The following is a 21,197-nucleotide window of genomic DNA, read 5'->3' as shown; positions in this document are numbered from 1 at the left end:
CCGAAGTGCTGGGATTACAGGGTGAGCCACCGCGCCTGGCTTGGCAGTAACTTGAGGAATAAAGAATACAGAAGGAATTTCCTCAAATCTTGTTGCCCTTCCCATCTTTGTGAGCTGAGATGAGAGTACCCTCTGCCTCTGTCTCTTGGAGGCGATTATGGTTTACATATAAATGCAGATTGCAAGTCCAGGAAGTTTATTCTCTTTCCTCCTGTAGGCCTCATGCTGTAAGACACTTCCTCTAACAAATGGCCATCCCTTCCTGTTGTCCACTTACTGCTTATCACCACCAGGTGGCACCTGGACAGCAGAATTGTCAGTGGGCGGGGACACACCCTGTTTACTTGTGTTGGTAACTAGCTGCATTGCAGCTGCTGATCCTGTGGCTCCTGGGCCCCAGCTGGGACAAGACCTCCCTGAGGATGAAGTTTTATCCCCTATATAATTTCTGATGATCTGGATGAGGTGAGGAAGGGAGAAGTTTGGAAAGGAACATCCATAGGTCATCCTCTCCATTCGCCCACCCTCAGGAACATCCTACCCTACTCCAGTGCTTGGCAAATTTCAGTTTATAGAGAGGTTTCTCTCTCAGGAGTTTCATCCATGTTCCTGCTGTAGTTCTGCTTTATCAGTTGGTGAGCAGATCACTCATAATTCCTCCAAGTTCCTTGTTTCCTTTTCTACCTGCTCACCTCTGGGAATATGGAGGATGTAGGAGAGAGAATATTGTTTCTTAAATAGTTCTGCAAACTGAGTGAAGCAGTTGAGATACTACTGGCCCTAGGGAAGTAGAGAAAAGGAAGTGAAAAAATTTAAGGGGTAGAGGCTGGGCAGGGACAGGTTTTAAGCAGCTTTGGTAAACACAGGCTGATTAAATCTATGCCCTGCAGAACCAGATAAAATTTATCAGCTGCAGGCCTCATCCTGTAAGACACTTCCTCTAAGAAATGGCTAGTTTCTCCCCAATGATCAACCCCAGTTCTGCTGCTGCATCTGACAGATTTTCGTAATATGCCCCACATATACTGCATTAAAAGGTAATCATCTTATGACCAACACTTCCGTCATCAACGTCCAGTTAGCCTAGTACCTAGATCCCAGGACAACACTCTACCTCTAAGGCCAGTTAACTAGTAACAATAGTCATCGGTGTACCCCGCACTTTTTCCTTCCTAAACCTACACAGTACACTGTGGGACTGCATTAGTTCTGCACCTGACTGGCAAACCTTCCTTCTAACTCAGGCAAATGTGAAAGGGAATTGTCTTTCCCTCACTCTTGATCCCTCATTTTAGTGTCCTAGAAGTTCCTCAGGGTCAGAAAATTCTTGGAAAATGTAATAATTTGCGCTGCCTCCCTCCCTTTTGGAGCCAACTAGTCTTATACCCATCCTCTATGATAGAGATGACTTATTAACTCTTGGAAATTTCCAAAAAGAAATAAAGCCTCACTTTCTATTCACTCCTCTGCTTTTTTCCCCACTTTCCCTGAAGGCTGGATTATCTCAACTCTGTAATTCTCTGACTCTCCAGTTTTCTCCAGGGTCAGTCGTTACACCACACAAACAAGGTAGGGGATTGGGGACGGGATAGACAGGGTCAATCTTCAAACACTTTCATTCCAAATACGATCGTATCCTTTCCTTTTGTAAAGGCAGGCAGGAAAAAGCTGAAGGATAAGGAATGTGCTTAGAGTATGAAAACTAAAAGTCGGCAAAAGAATATATACATATCCCAGACCAAATCCTGCCAAACCGTCCGAATGAGTAGAGGGAAATCCTGACGCTCCACAACCCCTCAACTTGGCAACTTGGGCTTTCTCCAAAACCAAGAAATTGGCGGTGCGGCTCTCCATGACGTCATACCACAGGCACTCCAATCCCACGTGGGGGAGCTCTTGGTCCCGCCTCTCCTGAAATGGTGCACCACGCCTTCTCCTCTTTATTACCAATCCAATGCCGCCCCTGAGCCCCTTTCTTCCTTTTCCCGCCATCCCAGACCTCCCATCTTGGCCTTCGGGCCCAATCAGGGAGGCCCTACCTATCCGAAACCCGCTGCCTTCCCCGCGGAAGAGGGGAGGAGTTTCAACCTTTTAACTCCACCTTGGTCTGTGCAGCGCGGACCAACCCAAATCGCCAGAAAGGAGGGGCGTGGCTTGAAGTCCCCCACCTCCATCCCGGGGATCACGTTTTGCCACTGGTGGGGGGAGCTGATCGCAGGACTAGGCAACCTCCAGCCAGTCCCTGGGTCGGGCGGATCCTCCCAGAGGTGGCACAATGGAGCGATCTCCAGGAGAGGGCCCCAGCCCCAGCCCCATGGACCAGCCTTCTGCTCCCTCCGACCCCACTGACCAGCCCCCCGCTGCTCACGCAAAGCTAGACCCAGGTTCTGGAGGCCAACCTGCTGGCCCTGGCGCGGCGGGTGAGGCCCTGGCGGTGCTGACTTCTTTCGGGAGGCGGTTGCTGGTGCTGATACCGGTGTATTTGGCCGGGGCAGTGGGACTCAGCGTGGGTTTCGTGCTCTTCGGCCTCGCCCTCTACCTGGGCTGGCGCCGGGTCCGCGACGAGAAAGAACGGAGCCTTCGAGCAGCGAGGCAGCTACTGGACGACGAGGAGCAGCTCACGGCGAAAACTCTTTATATGAGTCATCGAGAGCTGCCTGCCTGGGTGAGCGACCACCCTCGGTCCTCTGTGCAGCATAGCCCCCTTCCACTCCTTCCGTCTGGGGCTTTTCCTCCTTATGCCTAGAGTCAGCTCCCCGCCTTGGGACAGTGGGCCCCGGACTTTCCCCTCTCTCCCCGCTAGCTGCCTGCCTGCTGGACGCGCCACTCTTGGGACCGACTGCTGACTCTCCCCACCCACCCTTTCCCACGCCCAGACTGGATCCTTCCACAGAATCAGGACTTCTTCCTCTACTCTTGGGCAACAGCAGTCATAACATCTGGGGACCCCGTCTCAGCCGAAGCTCTCTCTCCTAGCCAAGCCATCTTCAACGCCCCTCTTGCTTTTGGTGCCACTCGCGCCTTTGCTGCTCCTGGAAATCCTGGTCCCGTTACCTCTCAAAGGTTTCCCTAGTCTTTGCTATGCTCCTCGAGACTTTTTACCTACTTAAGGCCTTACGGTTCTCTCTTTTCTCGCTTTTATCCCCGGGTATCCGCTGGAACCCAGCCCCGGCCCCTGGACGACCCTCAGGCAGCCACCTTCAGGCCTCCAGCCGCCAGGCTGCAGCGCGGCAGAGGCGGCTGCTGGAGGGAGGGCGGGGTACGGGAGGAGGTGGTGCGGCTGCTGCAGTGCCCGCGGCCCACACTCCCCCCCACCCCCTCGGCCGGCCACACCCGTTTCCGGACTGTGGGCTGCGCTTGTTCCGTTGGGGCAGAGACCCTTATTTCTGCGGCGGCCGAGTCTGCTGTGCTGAGGCGGATGCCTTCTCTTTAGCCTTGCAGAGGCAAAGCCCGTTACCCGGCCCCTCCCAGCAGAGGTGCCAGTCTAGGGGGAGAATGGTAGCAGAGAGGAGTCAAAATTGACACTAGGCAGATACAGCCAAGCTTCCTAGGCCTTGGACTGGAAAGGGGAGGAGAAAGAGGGTGAAATGGCCCTAGGGGACCTGTAGCCTAGGCAGCAAGTGTTTGTCTCCTCCCCGTCATCATGGAAACCAATCTACCCCCAATACAAAGCACAGGTGTCCTTTCCCTTAAAAGGAGTCACACAGAGAAAGATAGAGGAAAAGAAAAAAAAAAAACAAAAAAACACGCACACACACACCCCAAAAAACCCACAAAGCCAGGCCGAATTAGGTCTTCTGGCCCCTCCCTGACTCAAGGAAGGACTTGCTTCCCTCTTCACCTTCCTGCTCTAGAAGCCCGGTCTGAAGGGAGTTGAGAAGGCAGGACTTTTTTTTTTTTTTTTTTTTTTTAGACAGAGTCTCTCACTCTGTTGCCAGGCTGGAATGCAGTGGCCCGAACTTGGCTCACTGCAACCTCCACCTCCCCGGTTCAAGCGATTCTCCTGCCTCAGCCTCCTGGGTAGCTGGGATTACAGGCATGCACCACCATGCCCAGCGAATTTTGTATTTTTTGTAGAGATGGGGTTTCACCATGCTGGTCAGGCTGGTGTCGAACTCCTGACCTCATGATCCACCAGCCTCGGCCTCCCAAAGTGCTGAGATTACAGATGTGAGCTACCGCGGCCAGCCTGGAACCAGGACTTTTTAAATCCCAGGATTCCCTGAAACTTTGATTTGACTGGGCCTCCCCCTCCAGAAAGAATGTGCCCTTCTCCTCCTCCTGCTCCTCTCTCTCTCAGCAGCTGTCATTTCACCACGTCCCTGAGCTACCCACAGGGCAACAATGTGACCTCTACCCTGTCAGCTCCCCTTATTAGAGAGATCTCAGCCCCCAAATTCTGTGAGGAATGAACCTTTGGGGCATCCCAGCCCCTCATCCACCCTGAGTGTGAGGAGTCTGTCACACTTACACACTCCCTCTCCTCTGTGGCATACCACCAGCATCTTGGTAGGAAACCAGAGGCGAGGGTGTGCACATCACTGTCTCTGCCTTCCCCACCTCCAGGTCAGCTTCCCAGACGTGGAAAAGGCTGAATGGCTCAATAAGGTGAGGATTGATTTGATTTTTAGTCTTCGTGAGGGGAGAATGGGAATTTGTTTCTTCTTGCCAGACCCACCCTCATCCCTCAGTGCTCTCCGTAGGGATTCTGAAGGAACTTGCCTTGAGAGGGAAGACTGGGTTCTCCTCTGACCATCTCTCTTTCCTCCCAGATTGTGGCCCAGGTCTGGCCCTTCCTGGGCCAGTATATGGAGAAACTTCTGGCTGAGACTGTGGCTCCGGCTGTTAGGGGATCTAACCCCCATCTGCAAACATTTACATTTACACGAGTGGAACTGGGTGAAAAGGTATGTGTGGAGGAGGAAAAGTGAGGCGGTGGGATAGAGAGGGTGAATGACCCGGAGTAGACTGAGGTACTTCTCCCTTTCCCTCCCCTGTCTCAGGACTTTCTCTCTCCCTAGCCATTGCGCATCATTGGAGTCAAGGTTCACCCAGGTCAGAGAAAAGAGCAGATCCTGCTGGACTTGAACATCAGGTAATACCACTCACCACTCTTACTGCTTCCCCTTCAATGTGTCCTGGTCAGTCCAGGCTACTTCACTCCCCTTCCCCGCAACTTCAGCCAAGGACTAACCCTCTTGGTTCTCTTCTTTACCAATCCCCAGCTATGTAGGTGATGTGCAGATTGATGTAGAAGTGAAGAAATACTTCTGCAAAGCAGGAGTCAAGGGCATGCAGGTAGGCCATATGTCAGGGGGCCCACATAATAGGGAATGTTTGTCCTACGTTTCATGGGATATGGGGAACTGTGAGGTTGGAAAGACCAAGGCTGAGAAAGTCTGGGAGGACAGAAGAGGGACTTTTCTGGGGAAAGGCTTTGATTTTCTCTTCTTGCCTCAGCTACATGGTGTCTTGCGGGTGATTCTGGAGCCACTCATTGGGGACCTTCCCATTGTGGGGGCTGTGTCAATGTTCTTCATCCGACGCCCGGTAAGGGAAAACAATGAAGGGGTATGGGGAAGCAGGGGAAGCAGAGAGGACTGGGAGGATGAGGGCAGCCAGCGATGCAGAATGAGAAGGGAATTGACAAGAAGGCCGAGGGGTCTGGCAACTGTTGGATGGGTATGACCACACCCCATAGGATCTGTCCTGACCCCTGCTCTTTCCCTGCAGACCCTAGACATCAACTGGACAGGGATGACCAACCTGCTGGATATCCCAGGACTTAGGTATCAAGGACTTACTGAGCATCTGCTGAGTGTTCCAGCGCTGGGTTGGGGGTTTAAGGGACACAGAGCAGTCAAAGATGCTGCTTGTGTCCTCTAGGAGCCTCAACTTCAGTTGGGGAGCGAAGACAAATACCCCTGGAAAGTTTGATACTGTGATTTTTCTTCGGGTTGAGGGAGCAGGTAGGGAATGAAGAGGGCTGAAGACTGCAAAAGGCAATGGGGATGGCAGTGAAGAAGGGAGAGAGCAGTAGGTGGGGAATTAGGGTAGAAGAGTAGCACAAAGGATTTTTACAAAAGGACTTTCTTACAGCTTTAGGTGTGGGAAACATAGTTGGGGTTAGGAGAAAATTGAAGTTGAGGCCATACCCATTGCTTTCTACTCCCCCATTCAGCTCACTCTCTGACACCATGATCATGGACTCCATCGCTGCCTTCCTCGTGTTGCCCAATCGATTACTGGTGCCCCTTGTGCCTGACCTTCAAGATGTGGCTCAGTTGCGTTCCCCTCTGCCCAGGGTATGGCCTTTTCCCCACTAGATAGATCCTTCTCTCAGGAACCCCTTGCTGGGTCCTTAGTTTCTCACCATCTGATTCCTTCCTCCAGGGCATTATTCGAATTCACCTGCTGGCTGCTCGAGGGCTGAGTTCCAAGGACAAATATGTGAAGGGCCTGATTGAGGGCAAGTCAGACCCGTACGCACTTGTGCGTTTGGGCACCCAGACGTTCTGCAGTCGTGTCATTGATGAAGAACTCAACCCACAGTGGGGAGAGACTTATGAGGTGGGAGAGTTGAGCAGCTGTGTGAAATGGGGAAGCCCCAGGAGGCCATGAGAGAAGATGCTGATGAGATGATCTTCACAGCTGCAGCCCCATGAGACACTCAGCTTTCTGTGTTCCCCAGGTGATGGTACACGAGGTCCCAGGGCAGGAGATTGAAGTGGAGGTGTTCGACAAGGATCCAGATAAAGATGACTTTCTGGGCAGGTGAGACTCTGCCTGTTAGGATTCTAAAGCCCATGCTGGCCGGGTGCGGTGGCTCACGCCTGTAATCCCAGCACTTTTGTTGACCAAGGCTTGCGGATCATGAGGTCAGGAGATCAAGACCATCCTGGCTAACACCGTGAAACCCCATTTCTACTAAATATACAAAAATTAGCCGGGCGTGGTGGCAGGCGCCTGTAGTCCCAGCTACTTGGGAGGCTGAGGCAGGAGAATGGCGGGTGAACCCAGGAGGCAGAGCTTGCAGTGAGCCAAGATCGTGCCACTGCACTCCAGCCTGAGCGACAGAGCGAGACTCCGTCTCTAAAGAAAAAATAATAATAAAAAATAATAATAATAAAGCCCATGCTACCGAGGTTCTGGAGGTAATTATACTCACCTTCCGGGCCTGGGAATAATGTATCATTTTCCTTCCTAACCTCCCCACCCCAACCCCTACCATGCACACATTCACGCATGCAGGTGAATATCTCCTGAGAGGAATAAGGGAGTCTGAGATCTGCCAGTCATTTCTCGGTGGGTGAGTGGAGGGCCACTGACCTGCTGCTAATTACAACACTCCCCTTTTCTTCCTTTCACTACCCTCTCCCCTCCCCATCCCAGAATGAAGCTGGATGTAGGGAAGGTGTTACAGGCTGGTGTTCTGGATGATGTAAGTTGGGAGAAGAGGAAGGTGGGGGCTGATCTCACCCCTTGGGCAGACGGTAGTTGCTACATTGGTAGGGAAGTAGTTAAGCAGATATCTGATCTCTACCACATCTCAATTTCTTCTAGTGGTTCCCTCTACAAGGTGGGCAAGGCCAAGTTCACTTGAGGCTAGAATGGCTGTCGCTTTTGTCAGATGCAGAGAAACTGGAGCAGGTACACCACATGGGAAACAGGAAGCTGGCAGGGGAGAAGTAGGTAGCTGGAAATGTAGGGGACTTGGAACGGGGACCAAGATCTGACTACTACTACCCCTCCCCAGGTTCTACAGTGGAATCGGGGAGTCTCCTCTCGACCAGAGCCCCCATCAGCTGCCATCTTAGTTGTCTACCTGGATCGGGCCCAGGATCTTCCTGTGAGTTTGGCTGGGTGAACAGGAGCCCTGGATGTAGCATTCCCCAACCCTGCCTTGCTGAGGATGCAGTTGTCACTGCCTGCTTTGCTCCAGAAGTATCAGCATGTAACACAAGGGTCCCAGGGAGGGGATCAGATCCATCTCAGGGAAAGGATTCTGATGCGATCCCACCTTCCTTCACCAAAACCAAAACCAAATCCCCCAAGATGGTGACCTCTGAATTGTACCCACCACAGCTGAAGAAGGGGAACAAGGAACCCAACCCCATGGTACAACTGTCAATTCAGGATGTGACTCAGGAGAGCAAGGTGAGGGCCAGGACATCATTGTCGGGCCAGGTGGGACAGGGAGAGGCCTGTTCCTGGAATGGTTTCCCCTTAGAATGCCTGTTATGTGCAGAGGTTTTCTGGAGAAACAGGAGTGGTGCTGTGGTATACACCCTTAATCCCTCCTCCACATCTCCAGGCTGTCTACAGTACCAACTGCCCAGTGTGGGAGGAAGCATTCCGGTTCTTCCTACAAGACCCTCAAAGCCAGGAGCTCGATGTGCAAGTGAGATAATCACCTCTTTATCCCCTCTTGAATACCCTATTGTGTCTATCCAGATTAGTACCATTTCTCCTCTCCTTCTTTTCCCTTCATTCCGATTTTTAATCCGTCTACCTAGACTCCCCACCTCCCTGAATATCTCTCCACTGTTCCCCAGCTGTTGCTCCAGAATACTTTTTTTTTTTTTTTTGAGATGCTGTCTTGCTCTGTTGCCCAGGCTGGAGTGCGATGGTGCGATCTCAGCTCACTGCAACCTCCGCCTCCCAGGTTCAAGCAATTCTCCTGCCTCAGCCTCCTGAGTAGCTGGGATTACAGGCACGCACCACCACGCCCGGCTAATTTTTGTATTTTTAGTAGAGATGGGATTTCACCATGTTGGCCAGGCTGCTCTCGAACTCCTGACCTCAGGTGATCTGCCTGCCTCAGCCTCCCAAAGTGCTGGGATTATAGGCATAAGCCACCGCACCTGGCCTTAGTTCGTATGTACTAGTTCTTGAATGATTTTATATATGTGTGTCTTGTCTATGAAACTGGCCAGTAAGCATTGTGAAAGCAGATACTGGCCGGGCGCGGTGGCTCAAGCCTGTAATCCCAGCACTTTGGGAGGCCGAGGCGGGTGGATCACGAGGTCAGGAGATCGAGACTATCCTGGCTAACATGGTGAAACCCCGTCTCTACTAAAAATACAAAAAACTAGCCGGGCGTGGTGGCGGGCGCCTGTAGTCTCAGCTACTTGGGAGGCTGAGGCAGGAGAATGGCGTGAACCCGGGAGGCGGAGCTTGCAGTGAGCCGAGATCACGCCACTGCACTCCAGCCTGGGAGACACAGCGAGACTCCGTCTCAAAAAAAAAAAAAAAAAAGCAGATACTATGTTTTGTGCTTTTTCTATGACCTTTAAAATTCTGAATGTTAACAATTTTATTGAGGCATAATTTACATACCATACAATCACTCATTTTAGGTATATAATTCCCAATTATAAAAAATTATTCTGGGCCGGGCGCGGTGGCTCAAGCCTGTAATCCCAGCACTTTGGGAGGCCGAGATGAGTGGATCACAAGGTCAGGAGATCGAGACCATCCTGTCTAACCTGGTGAAACCCCGTCTCTACTAAAAAATACAAAAAACTAGCCGGGCGAGGCGGCAGGCGCCTGTAGTCCCAGCTACTCGGGAGGCTGAGGCAGGAGAATGGCGTGAACCCAAAAGGCGGAGCTTGCAGTGAGCTGAGATCCGGCCACTGCACTCCAGCCTGGGCGACAGAGCGAGACTCCGTCTCAAAAAAAAAAAAAAAAAAAAAAAAATTATTCTGGCCGGGCGCAGTGGTTCATGCCTGTAATCCCAGCACTTTGGGAGGCCGAGGCAGGTGGATCACGAGATCCGGAGATTGAGACCATCCTGGTTAACACGGTGAAACCCCATCTCTACTAAAAATACAAAATATTAGCCGGGTGTGGTGGTGGGCGCCTGTAGTCCCAGCTACTCAGGAGGCTGAGGCAGGAGAATGGCGTGAACCCGGGAGGCGGAGCTTGCAGTGAGCAGAGATTGCACCACTGCACTGTGCAGCCTGGGTGACACAGCAAGACTCCATCTCAAAAAAAAAAAAAAAAAAAAAATTATTCTAAGACTGGGCGCGGGCTGGGCGCGGTGGCTCACGCCTGTAATCCCAGCACTTTGGGAGGCCGAGACGGGCGGATCACGAGGTCAGGAGATCGAGACCATCCTGGCTAGCACAGTGAAACCCCGTCTCTACTAAAAAAATACAAAAAAATTAGCCGGGCGAGGTGGCGGGCGCCTGTAGTCCCAGCTACTCGGGAGGCTGAGGCAGGAGAATGGTGTGAACCTGGGAGGCGGAGCTTGCAGTGAGCCGAGATCCGGCCACTGTACTCCAGCCTGGGCGACAGAGCGAGACTCCGTCTCAAAAAAAAAAAAAAAAAAAAATTAAAAAAAAGACTGGGCGCGGTACCTAAAATGAGTGATTTTATGGTATGTAAATTATGCCTCAATAAAATCGCTAACAGTCAGCATTTTTTTTTTTTTTTTTTGAGACGGAGTCTCGCTCTGTCGCCCAGGCTGGAGTGCAGTGGCCAGATCTCGGCTCACTGCAAGCTCCGCCTCCCGGGTTTACGCCATTCTCCTGCCTCAGCCTCCCGAGTAGCTGGGACTACAGGCGCCCGTCACCTCGCCCGGCTAGTTTTTTGTATTTTTTAGTAGAGATGGGGTTTCACTGGGTTAGCCAGGATGGTCTCGATCTCCTGACCTCGTGATCTGCCCGTCTCGGCCTCTCAAAGTGCTGGGATTACAGGCTTGAGCCACCGCGCCCGGCCCTTTTTTTTTTTTTTGAGACAGAGTTTCGCTCTTGTTGCCCAGGCTGGAGTACAATGGCGCGATCTCGGCTCACCGCAATCCCCACCTTCTGGGTTCAAGTGATTCTCCTGCCTCAGCCTCCGGAGTAGCTGGGATTACAGGGATGTGCCACCACGCCTGGCTAATTTTTGTGTGTGTTTTTAGTAGAGACGGGGTTTCTCCATGTTGGTCAGACTGGTCTCGAACTCCCGACCTCAGGTGATCCGCCTGCCTCAACTTCCCAAAGTGCTTGGATTACAGGCGTGAGCCACCATGCCTGGCCCCACATTCAGCATTTTAAAGGTCATAGAAAAAGCACAAAACGTAGTGTCTGCCTTCACAATGCTTACTGGCCAGTTTCATAGACAAGACACATATATAAAATCATTCAACAAGTACATATGAACCAAGGCCAGGCGCGGTGGCTCATGCCTGTAATCCCAGCACTTTGGGAGGCCAAGGCAGGCGGATCACCTGAGGTCAGGAGTTTGAGACCAGCCTGGTCAGCATGGTGAAACGCCATCTGTACTAAAAATATAAAAATTAGCCGGGCACGGTGGCACACACCTGTAATCCCAGCTACTTGGGAGGCTGAGGCAGGAGAATCATTTGAACCAGGGAAGTGGAAGTTGTGGTGAGCCGATTTCATTCCACTGCACTCCAGCCTGGGTGACAGAGCAAAACTCTGTCTCAAAAAAAAAAAACAAAACAGAAGAATAACAGTTACATACGAATTTGTATAGGACTAAGGAGGGTCAGAGAAAGGGACAGGCTGGAATAACTAGGGAGATTTTGTGAAGCAAGAAGTAGGATTTTAATTGAGTCTTGAAAGATGAGTAGGATTTAAATAGGCAGAGGGAAGAGAATGAGGACTTTCCAAATAGTGGGAGCAGAATGAACAAAGGTGGAAGAGGCCATGGATTGGGCAGAGTACTATAAAAGATGACTCTGGCCGAGGTGGGCGGATTGCCTGAGCTCAGGAGTTTGAGACCAGCCTGGGCAAGACGATGAAACCCCATCTCTACTAAAAAATACGAAAACTGCCGGGCGCGGTGGCTCACGCCTGTAATCCCAGCACTTTGGGAGGCCGAGGCGGGCAGATCACAAGGTCAGGAGATCGAGACCACGGTGAAACCCCGTCTCTACTAAAAATACAAAAAATTAGCCGGGCGCGGTTGTGGGCGCCTGTAGTCCCAGCTACTCGGGAGGCTGAGGCAGGAGAATGGCGTGAACCCGGGAGGCGGAGCTTGCAGTGAGCCGAGATCGCGCCACTGCACTCCAGCCTGGGCGACAGAGCGAGACTCTGTCTCAAAAAAAAAAAAAAAAAAAAAAAAAAAACGAAAACTTAGCCGGGCATGACAGCATGCGCCTGTAGTCCCAGCTATTTGGGAGGCTGAGGTAGAAGAATGGGTTGAACCCAGGAGGTCGAAGTTGCAGTGAACCAAGATGGCGCCATTGCACTCCAGGTTTTTTTGAGACTCTGTCTCAAAAAAAAAAAAAAAAAAAAAAAAAAAGTGGCCCTGAGTGGAGCAGGGAGCAGGAGGTTTGTGATTGGTCCAGAGAGGAATGAAGCTGGAGCCATGTTATCATTTTCACAGTATGCCATCCTTTCCCCTAATCCCTTCGCTATAGTCCTTCCTCCTGTTCCTGTAGGTGAAGGATGATTCCAGGGCCCTGACTTTAGGAGCACTGACACTGCCTCTGGCCCGCCTGCTGACTGCCCCAGAACTCACCCTGGACCAGTGGTTCCAGCTTAGCAGCTCTGGCCCAAACTCCAGACTCTACATTAAACTAGTCATGAGGGTATGGAAACGGAGGAGGTACTGAGGTGTGGGGGAAAGGCCTGTTCATTCTTCGGTATTAAGAGTAAGCAAAGGGAGCCTCCTAAGATTAAATGAGCTAATACATGTAGAAGTGCCAAGCAGGCACAAAAACATATTGATCTGACTGGTGGAAGGAATGGCTTATGAGTTGAAGGGGTGTGGAGGGAAGCCTCTAGAGATGAGCCCAGCCAAGGCAGCACCTAGTTCCCCTGTCACAGCCCCTCCTCTACCCCACCCCACATGCCTTGCCTGTTGGTGGCGAGCTGTACTTCTTTGATTTGACATCACACTACCCTTCCCAGATCCTGTACTTGGATTCATCAGAAATATGCTTCCCCACTGTGCCTGGTAGTCCTGGTGCTTGGGACATGGACAGTGAGAGTCCCCAGAGAGGCAGCAGTGTGGATGCCCCACCTCGACCCTGTCACACTACTCCTGATAGCCAGTTTGGGACTGAGGTGAGTCTATATCTGGAAAGGACTAGGGTCTGTTTGCCCTGCTTAGTGTGCAAAGCCTGTTTCAGGGCAGATTCTGACAGGTCTCTCTCCCTTTGCCATCTGGTGCTGCCCTGTCCCTTTTGCAGCATGTGCTTCGGATCCATGTATTAGAGGCCCAGGACCTGATTGCCAAAGACCGTTTCTTGGGGGGACTGGTGAAGGGCAAGTCAGACCCCTATGTCAAACTAAAGCTGGCAGGACGAAGCTTCCGGAGCCATGTTGTTCGGGAAGATCTCAATCCCCGCTGGAATGAGGTTTTTGAGGTCAGAATTGAATGGCTGTGACTCCTGGTTCTGCCCCATTTTTCCCCAATCCCAAAAGTGGTCCAGAAACCTCTGAGGTTCAGTTGACTGGGGGGTCTGGTCATTTGCAGAGGAAAAGGAGAGAATCCTCTTTCATCTGCACTATTGTCTCCCACTAGGTGATTGTCACATCAGTTCCAGGCCAAGAGCTAGAGGTTGAAGTCTTTGACAAAGACTTGGACAAGGATGATTTTCTGGGCAGGTGAGAGCATAGGAGTCTAGGTGAAAAACAGGCTGGGGCTCTTTAGGCCATGGAGTCTGGCCTCCTTGGTTCTCACCATCTAGCTTTTGTCTTAATCTTTCTCTTCCACAGGTGTAAAGTGAGTCTCACCACAGTCTTAAACAGTGGCTTCCTTGATGAGGTGAGCATGGAATTAGAGTCAGCGACCCCTCCTGATCCTGCCCTTGCCTCATTCTCATAGTTCTCCTGTCTGCATACCCCCAAGTATTCACCCTGCCTACTTCCACAGTGGCTGACCCTGGAGGATGTCCCATCTGGCCGCCTGCACTTGCGCCTGGAGCGTCTCACCCCCCGTCCCACTGCTGCTGAGTTAGAGGAGGTAGGGCAGGAGACTGGAGGAAGGAAGAGACCCAAGATGGGGCAGGATGAGCTCTTCTCTTAGTGTTCAGGCCACATGCCAGAACCCAAGGTGTCAGTTACCACTCCCCAGCCCCGTGTGCCCCCCAACAGGTGCTGCAGGTGAATAGTTTGATCCAGACTCAGAAGAGTGCGGAGCTGGCCGCGGCCCTGCTATCCGTCTATATGGAGCGGGCAGAGGACCTGCCGGTGAGATCCCACTCCCCATGCCCCATAACTTCCTGGCCCTTCTTCCACCTCCCTCTGGTTTGGATGCTCCTGGAGTATTTGGAATAGGAAAAATGGCCCCTCTCTTTCTGAGGGTGGTGCACGTGTGGGAAAAATTGTCTGTTCGAGGCCACGGGGTAGTGGCTGCCAAGTAATAATGGAGACATGGCTGCTGGCTGTGGATATAATTTGTGAGGGCGATCTGCCTAACTAGGTCCAAATTTAAGACTAACACAGTGTTCTTTTTCTAGCTGCGAAAAGGCACCAAGCCCCCCAACCCTTATGCTACTCTCACTGTGGGAGATACTTCTCATAAAACCAAGGTATGAAGAAATGCTGCAGGGTAAAAATGGGAGGGACAAGAGGAATAAGAGTATCAGCCGCTGATAGTAAGCCCTCATCTCCACCAGACTGTTTCACAAACTTCAGCCCCTGTCTGGGATGAGAGTGCCTCCTTTCTCATCAGGAAACCACACATTGAGAGCCTGGAGTTGCAGGTACTGTAAATTCATTCTTCAAATATTTAGCAAATTTCTGCCATGGCCAGGCAGTAAACCAGGCACAGAGCATTCAGAGATGAGATAAAAGATTGACTGGTTTTTATTTGTTTTTTTTTTTTTTGAGACAAGAGTCTTGCTCTGTCACCCAGGCTGGAGTGCAGTGGCGCTATCTTGGCTCACTGCAAGCTCCGCCTCCTGGGTTCACGCCATTCTCCTGCCTCAGCCTCCCTAGTAGCTGGGACTACAGGCGCCCGCCACCACACCTGGCTAATTTTTGCATTTTTTTTTTAGTAGAGATGGAGTTTCATCATGTTAGCCAGGATGGTCTCGAACTCCTGACCTCAGGTGATCCGCCCACCTCGGCCTCCCAAAGTGCTTTGAATACAGGTGTGAGCCACCACACCCAGCCAAAAGTCTGACTTCTTATCTCTATGGAGCTCACACTCTGTTTTGGGAGAAAAATAACCAGATAAAACTTCCAGAATGATAACTGAGGTAAAAGGGACTGTGGGGAAGAAAGGAAGGGTTCAGGCTGGGGAAAAGCTGGAGATAGAAAGGCATCTTTAGATGACCCTGAGCTTGAGGGTAGATTCTTTTTTTTTTTTTTTGAGACGGAGTCTTGCTCTGTCGCCCAGGCTGGAGTGCAGTGGCCGGATCTCAGCTCACTGCAAGCTCCGCCTCCCGGGTTCACGCCATTCTCCTGCCTCAGCCTCCCGAGTAGCTGGGACTACAGGCGCCCGCCACCTCGCCTGGCTAGTTTTTTGTATTTTTTAGTGGAGACGTGGTTTTACCATGTTAGCCCATGTTGGGATGGTCTTGATCTCCTGACCTCGTGATCTGCCCGTTTCGGCCTCCCAAAGTGCTGGGATTACAGGCTTGAGCCACCGCGCCTGGCCTTTTTTTTTTTTTTTTTTTTTTGAGACTAGAGTCTCGCTGTTGTTGCCCAGGCTAGAGTGCAATGGTGCCATCTCAGCTCGCTGCAACCTCCGCCTCCCAGGTTCAAGTGGTTCAGGTTCTCCTGATTCAGCCACCAGCGTAGCTGGGATTACATGCACATGCCACCACGCCCAGCCAATTTTTAGTAGAGACAGGGTTTCGCCATGTTGGCCAGGCTGGTCTCGAACTCCTGACCTCAGATTATCCATCCACGTCAGCCTCCCCAAGTGCTAGGATTACAGGTGTGAGCCACTGCACCTGACCTTTTTTTTTTTTTTTAGACAGGGTGTTACTCTGTCGCCCAGGCTGGAGTGCAGTGGTGCAATCAGGGCTCACTACAGCCTCAACTCCTGGGCTCTAGCAATCCTCCCCCCTCAGCTGGGATAACAGGTGCACACTACCACACCCAGCTAATTTTTGTATTTTTTTGTGAAGATGAGGTTTTGCCATGTCGTCCAGGCTGGTCTCGAACTCCTGGACTCAAGCATTCTGCCCACCTCAGCATCTAAAGTGCTGGGATTACAAGCATGAGAACCGCGCCCCAGCCTAAGGGTAGATTTACCAGTTCTTTCGGACCAAGGAAAGAAGAGCAGGAAAACTCGTTAGGCTGAGAAAAAAATGGAAGAGAGAGAAGGCATATTTATTATAGATCAGAGAGGCAGGTAGAGCAAGATCAGAGGGGCTGTTGAATAATATGCTAGAAATACGGATTTTATGCTAAGGCTTAGAGAAGCCTTTATTTTATTTATTATTTTTTTGAGATGGAGTCTTGCTCTGTTGCCCAGGCTGGAGTACAGTGATACGGCCTCGGCTCACTGCAACCTCCACCTCCTGGGTTTAATTGATTCTCCTGCCTCAGTCTCCCGAGTAGATGGGATTATAGGTGCCCGCCACCACACCCAGCTAATTTTTGTATTGTTAATAGAGACGGGGTTTCTCCATGTTGGTCAGGCTGGTCTCTAAATCCTGACCTCAGGTGATCCACCGCCTCAGCCTCCCAGAGTGCTGGAATTACAGGCGTGAGCCACCGCACCCAGCCAGGCAAGCCTTTAATGAGAGGTCACGTATCCAGATTTGCATTCTGGGAAGATCATGGGGATAAAAGGGTAAAGAATGGACTGGAGAGGGACAACACTGGGGTCAGGGAGATCAGTGAGGAGACTGTTAGAGCAGTCAAAGCAAGAAGCGACTAAGGCCTGATGGGATTGGAAGATTGCTGTGATATGGAGCAGGTGGAGGAGCAAGGAGCAGCCTAGACTCTGGGGTTTTTGGCACAGGGTGATTGGATGGATAAGGGTGCTGTTGCTGACTTAGGGAATGCACAGAGAGAGAATTTTTGAATTTGAGATCTCTGCAGGACATCGAGGAAAGACATGCAGAAAACAAATCTATTGCCCATGAGGTGTTCCTCCTTTGCCCTCTTACTGGAACATCATGAGCAAGCAACCACTCGCAAGGGCAGTCACGGGTGAGATCTCTTAGGCAGTGTGGAGGGTGAGAAGGAGACAAAAGATGGCCATGAGCCATCTTACAGGTGTGGGCCACCATGCCCGACCGAAATTAGTAGAATTTAAAATAACGTAACTTAATGCTAGCAGAGTAGAAAGGAAGTACAAGTGAGCTCAATTCTTCATCTTTTATAGCAGGGAATCAATAGATACTACAAGCACATTAGAATTCTGTGAGAACAAAGAAAACAGGACAGTTTTAAAGGTTGTTACATTTGGAATATGGCAATGGGAGTAGGATGGGCAGGAAACATTTAGTTCTCTTTTTACTGTTGTTTTCTGTACTCTGTGCAGGTATTACTCGTATACTTTCTGAAAGCTTATAAGGTAAAGATGGTCCACTCTACTCTGGTTAAGAAAGGAAGGACAGGCCAGGCACAGTGGCTCACACCTGTAATCCTAGCACTTTGGGAGGCCGAGGTGGGTGGATCACCTGAGGTCACGAGTTTGAGACCAGCCTGACCAACATGGAGAAACCCCAGCTCTACTAAAAATAAAAAATCGAGGCCGGGCGCGGTGGCTCAAGCCTGTAATCCCAGCACTTTGGGAGGCCGAGGCGGGTGGATCACGAGGTCAGGAGATCGAGACCATCCTGGCTAACATGGTGAAACCCCGTCTCTACTAAAAAAAATACAAAAAACTAGCCGGGCGTGGTGGCGGGCGCCTGTAGTCCCAGCTACTCGGAGGCTGAGGCGGGAGAATGGCGAACCCGGGAGGTGGAGCTTGCAGTGAGCCAAGATCGGGCCACTGCACTCTAGCCTGGGCCACACAGCGAGACTCCGTCTCAAAAAAAAAAAAAAAAAAAAAAAAAAAAAAATCGACTGGGCATGGTGGCAGGTGCCTGTAATCCCAGCTACTCAGGAGACTGAGGCAGGAGAATCGTTTGAACCCGGGAGGCGGAGGTTGTGGTGAGACCAAATGGCGCCACTGCACTCCATCCTGGACAACAAGAGCAAAACTCCGTCTCAAAAAAAAAAAAAACAGGAAGGAAGGACAGAGGGACTAGCAACTGTTACCATGGCTTCCCTGCCTTTCTCAAAGGGCAATCTCACCAAACCACCTATGAGTGCAAGCGTTTGGACCTTTACCACCAGGATTAACTCATTTGTGGATGCATTCGCCTCCTGATCATGGTCCTGTTGCCCCACAGGTTCGGGGTGAGGGCACTGGCCTGCTGGGCTCATTATCCCTGCCCCTCTCAGAGCTCCTTGTGGCTGACCAGCTCTGCTTGGACCGCTGGTTTACACTCAGCAGTGGTCAGGGGCAGGTGCTACTGAGAGCACAGCTAGGGGTGAGTGACAGGAGATGGTGGGCAGGATGAGAGGGAGGAGGGGAGGGCCTTCACAGCTGAGGGACACCCAGGAGGGTGGGAACAGAGGGCTGTGTCCTTAGACTGAGGGAACTGAGAGAACTCTGCCTAGCTCACAGCTTTCTTGCCCCTAGATCCTGGTGTCCCAGCACTCAGGAGTGGAAGCTCATAGCCACAGCTACAGCCACAGCTCCTCATCCCTGAGTGAAGAACCAGAGCTCTGGGGGGGACCCCCTCACATCACCTCCTCAGCCCCAGAGCTCCGGCAGCGCCTCACACATGTTGACAGGTAAAGGGCTGGTACAGGAAGATGGGATGCAGTCAGAAATAAAAAGTATTACAGGTTCACTAGGCTCTAGCTTTTCCCAGACCTACTGATATTTCTCCACAGTCCCCTTGAAGCTCCAGCCGGGCCTCTGGGCCAGGTGAAACTGACTGTGTGGTACTACAGTGAAGAACGAAAGCTGGTCAGCATTGTTCATGGTTGCCGGTGAGACTCCATCCCTTCCCTCCCGTCCTCCAGGTCACCTCCATCCCTTCCCTCAGGTCACCGTATCAGCTACCTCCTCCTGTTGTAGGGCCCTTCGACAGAACGGACGCGATCCTCCCGATCCCTATGTGTCCCTGTTGCTGCTGCCAGACAAGAACCGAGGCACCAAGAGGAAGACCTCCCAGAAGAAGCGGACCCTGAGTCCCGAATTTAATGAACGGTCAGTCAGCGGGCGTTCAGGTGGAGGGACGGCAGCCTCGGAAAGGACTCCTGGCCCCTAACACCCAGTCCTACCCCAGGTTTGAGTGGGAACTCCCCCTGGATGAGGCCCTGAGACGAAAGCTGGATGTCTCTGTCAAGTCTAATTCCTCCTTCATGTCAAGAGAGCGTGAGCTGCTGGGGAAGGTAAGAGGGCAGGATGGCAGGGCAGAGGTGAGGGCTGGAAGCTGCTGGTACCAAGGTTATAGTCCCTGTGAGGAAGGAAGTACCCCAGGTGATCCTTTAGAGGTGACTCTGTCACCTCTGCAATGGTTTGCGACGAGTATGTGATGAAGGAGTAAGGTCTTTGGAGATTTCAAAACGGCATCATCAGAATGAGATCCTGTCTCAAAAAGATAACATCTTTCCCCCACCATCCTCCAACACAGGTGCAGTTGGACCTAGCTGAGACAGACCTTTCCCAGGGTGTAGCCCGGTGGTGAGTGTCTGCGTGGGTGGGGGTGGTCTGGATATTTCAGTGGGAGAAATTCCAATCATAGGAAAGGAAAAAAAGATACAATCTGAGCAGAGAACCATTGATTCTATGAAGTAGAGAAGCCCTTGGATCGTGTGTCATTTATGAATAAGATGACACAAGAGTCATCTTTCTACATGAGCCCTCTCGTTTTCACAGGTATGACCTGATGGACGACAAGGACAAGGGCAGCTCCTAGGAGCTGGCGAGTCCCAACCTGACTCTGCTCTGTCTTCCTGCCTTCGTCTCGCTCTGTCACCGCCTCAATGTGATGAGCCCAAAGCTAGGGTCCAAGGGCAGAGCCTGTGCCCTTCAGCCCTTTCACCTAACAGGCCCATATTCGGGCCTTTGACCAAAGAGAAGAACCGTATGTTCCCTTTACTGCACGGCCTTTATCCTTCTGGGCCCCTGGGGTGTGGACCTGAGCTGGCTGTTTCCTGCTCTGCCTGCACATTGTTCTCCCTTCCTCCCAACTCCTCAGGGCCTCCAGTATCTGTGCCTGGCCACTGGCAGCACTAGCAGTGGTATTAGCTTATGCCAAATACAGCTTTGAAAGGATCTTTGTTTCTTTAACTAGATGGTCACCTTCTTCCCTACCACACATGGGTGGGAAGGTGCACAGGCTAACCTCTCCAGCTGTGAGTCTCTTAGACTACTGCATGTAGCAAATGTTCAGCAGCTCAGGCCCCCATGTCCAGTTCTGTCCCCACTCTTCTCAACCCTGTCCTGAAAATTCTACTGCTCTGATGGCTGGGGCCAGTCTCTTGTCACTTTGGAAGCTGGGGACACTTGGATTCTACCCAAGCCTCCAAGTAGTGGCATGTCAGTTTTGGAGCTCCTAGCTGGTGATACTCAGAGGGCTTTGGAGGACTTGGGACAGCTGGGCCAATTTTTTTTGCCCAAGTGCCTAGGCTGCTAACTCACTGACTAGAACTGAATCTGGTACTCTTTAGTTTTGCACCAACTCTGCCAAGCCACTGTATCTTACATTAAACATCATACTTAAACCAGCTGTGGTTCTTTTCCTTAAGGATAGGGAATCAATCTACCCATCTGATGTTTATTCCAACTGTCAAAAGCCTTTATCCAATTCGTGAATCGTGTCAGTTTAATTAATGGTCAAAGCCTACTAAGGTTGCAGCCACCAAGAATGTTGAGGATGGTCACGAGACCTGTGTAAAGTAGCTGCTGTTGCATTTCAGGTGAGACTCATTTCCAGTCACAGTGATGAACTCTGTTACCCATCCAACTTGTCTGCTGACCACTATGGGCTTTCTAGGGAAGGGATTCCTAAACCTGGTAAACCTGGGAGCTCTGTGCCACTGCCCAGGCTCCTGGTGTCTCTGTGCCATCAGGGCATGCTCAGGTACATTCAAAAGGGCTTCAGGCCCATCTGACAGGAGCTACACCCATTTCCATCATCTGTTCACTCTGAACTCTGCTCCTTGCAGGAACTTTCCTGGAGTGCAAGCTAGAGAAGCTGTGCTCCATCTGTTCTGCCAATTGAAAGGAGAGAGATGGACAGAGTGAACTGCTGAAGACAGGGTCACTGG

At 51.4% G+C, this 21,197-nt stretch overlaps 1 protein-coding gene across 1 annotated transcript; it reads left to right on the top strand.

Annotated features, from left to right (window-relative positions):
• Nucleotides 1–20,654, top strand: LOC105474156 (extended synaptotagmin 1). Its single transcript, XM_011728622.3, has 31 exons — nucleotides 1–2,665; nucleotides 4,567–4,608; nucleotides 4,773–4,907; nucleotides 5,022–5,095; nucleotides 5,226–5,298; nucleotides 5,461–5,550; nucleotides 5,734–5,789; nucleotides 6,182–6,305; nucleotides 6,394–6,570; nucleotides 6,692–6,774; nucleotides 7,393–7,441; nucleotides 7,564–7,650; nucleotides 7,757–7,849; nucleotides 8,086–8,157; nucleotides 8,315–8,401; nucleotides 12,395–12,544; nucleotides 12,867–13,022; nucleotides 13,148–13,324; nucleotides 13,483–13,565; nucleotides 13,677–13,725; nucleotides 13,834–13,923; nucleotides 14,055–14,150; nucleotides 14,420–14,491; nucleotides 14,579–14,665; nucleotides 18,263–18,403; nucleotides 18,556–18,710; nucleotides 18,813–18,911; nucleotides 19,000–19,131; nucleotides 19,211–19,316; nucleotides 19,559–19,608; nucleotides 19,804–20,654. The coding sequence occupies exons 1-31, from the start codon at nucleotides 2,276–2,278 to the stop codon at nucleotides 19,841–19,843; spliced, it is 3,315 nt and encodes a 1,104-aa protein (XP_011726924.2). The 5' UTR covers nucleotides 1–2,275; the 3' UTR covers nucleotides 19,844–20,654.
• The last annotated feature ends 543 nt before the right edge of the window (nucleotides 20,655–21,197 follow it).

This window comes from Macaca nemestrina, chromosome 10 (assembly GCF_043159975.1).
Source record: "Macaca nemestrina isolate mMacNem1 chromosome 10, mMacNem.hap1, whole genome shotgun sequence".
NCBI lineage: Eukaryota > Metazoa > Chordata > Mammalia > Primates > Cercopithecidae > Macaca > Macaca nemestrina.
The sequence above is the reverse complement of the archived record's forward strand: the minus strand, read 5'-3'. Positions and strand labels throughout refer to the sequence as shown.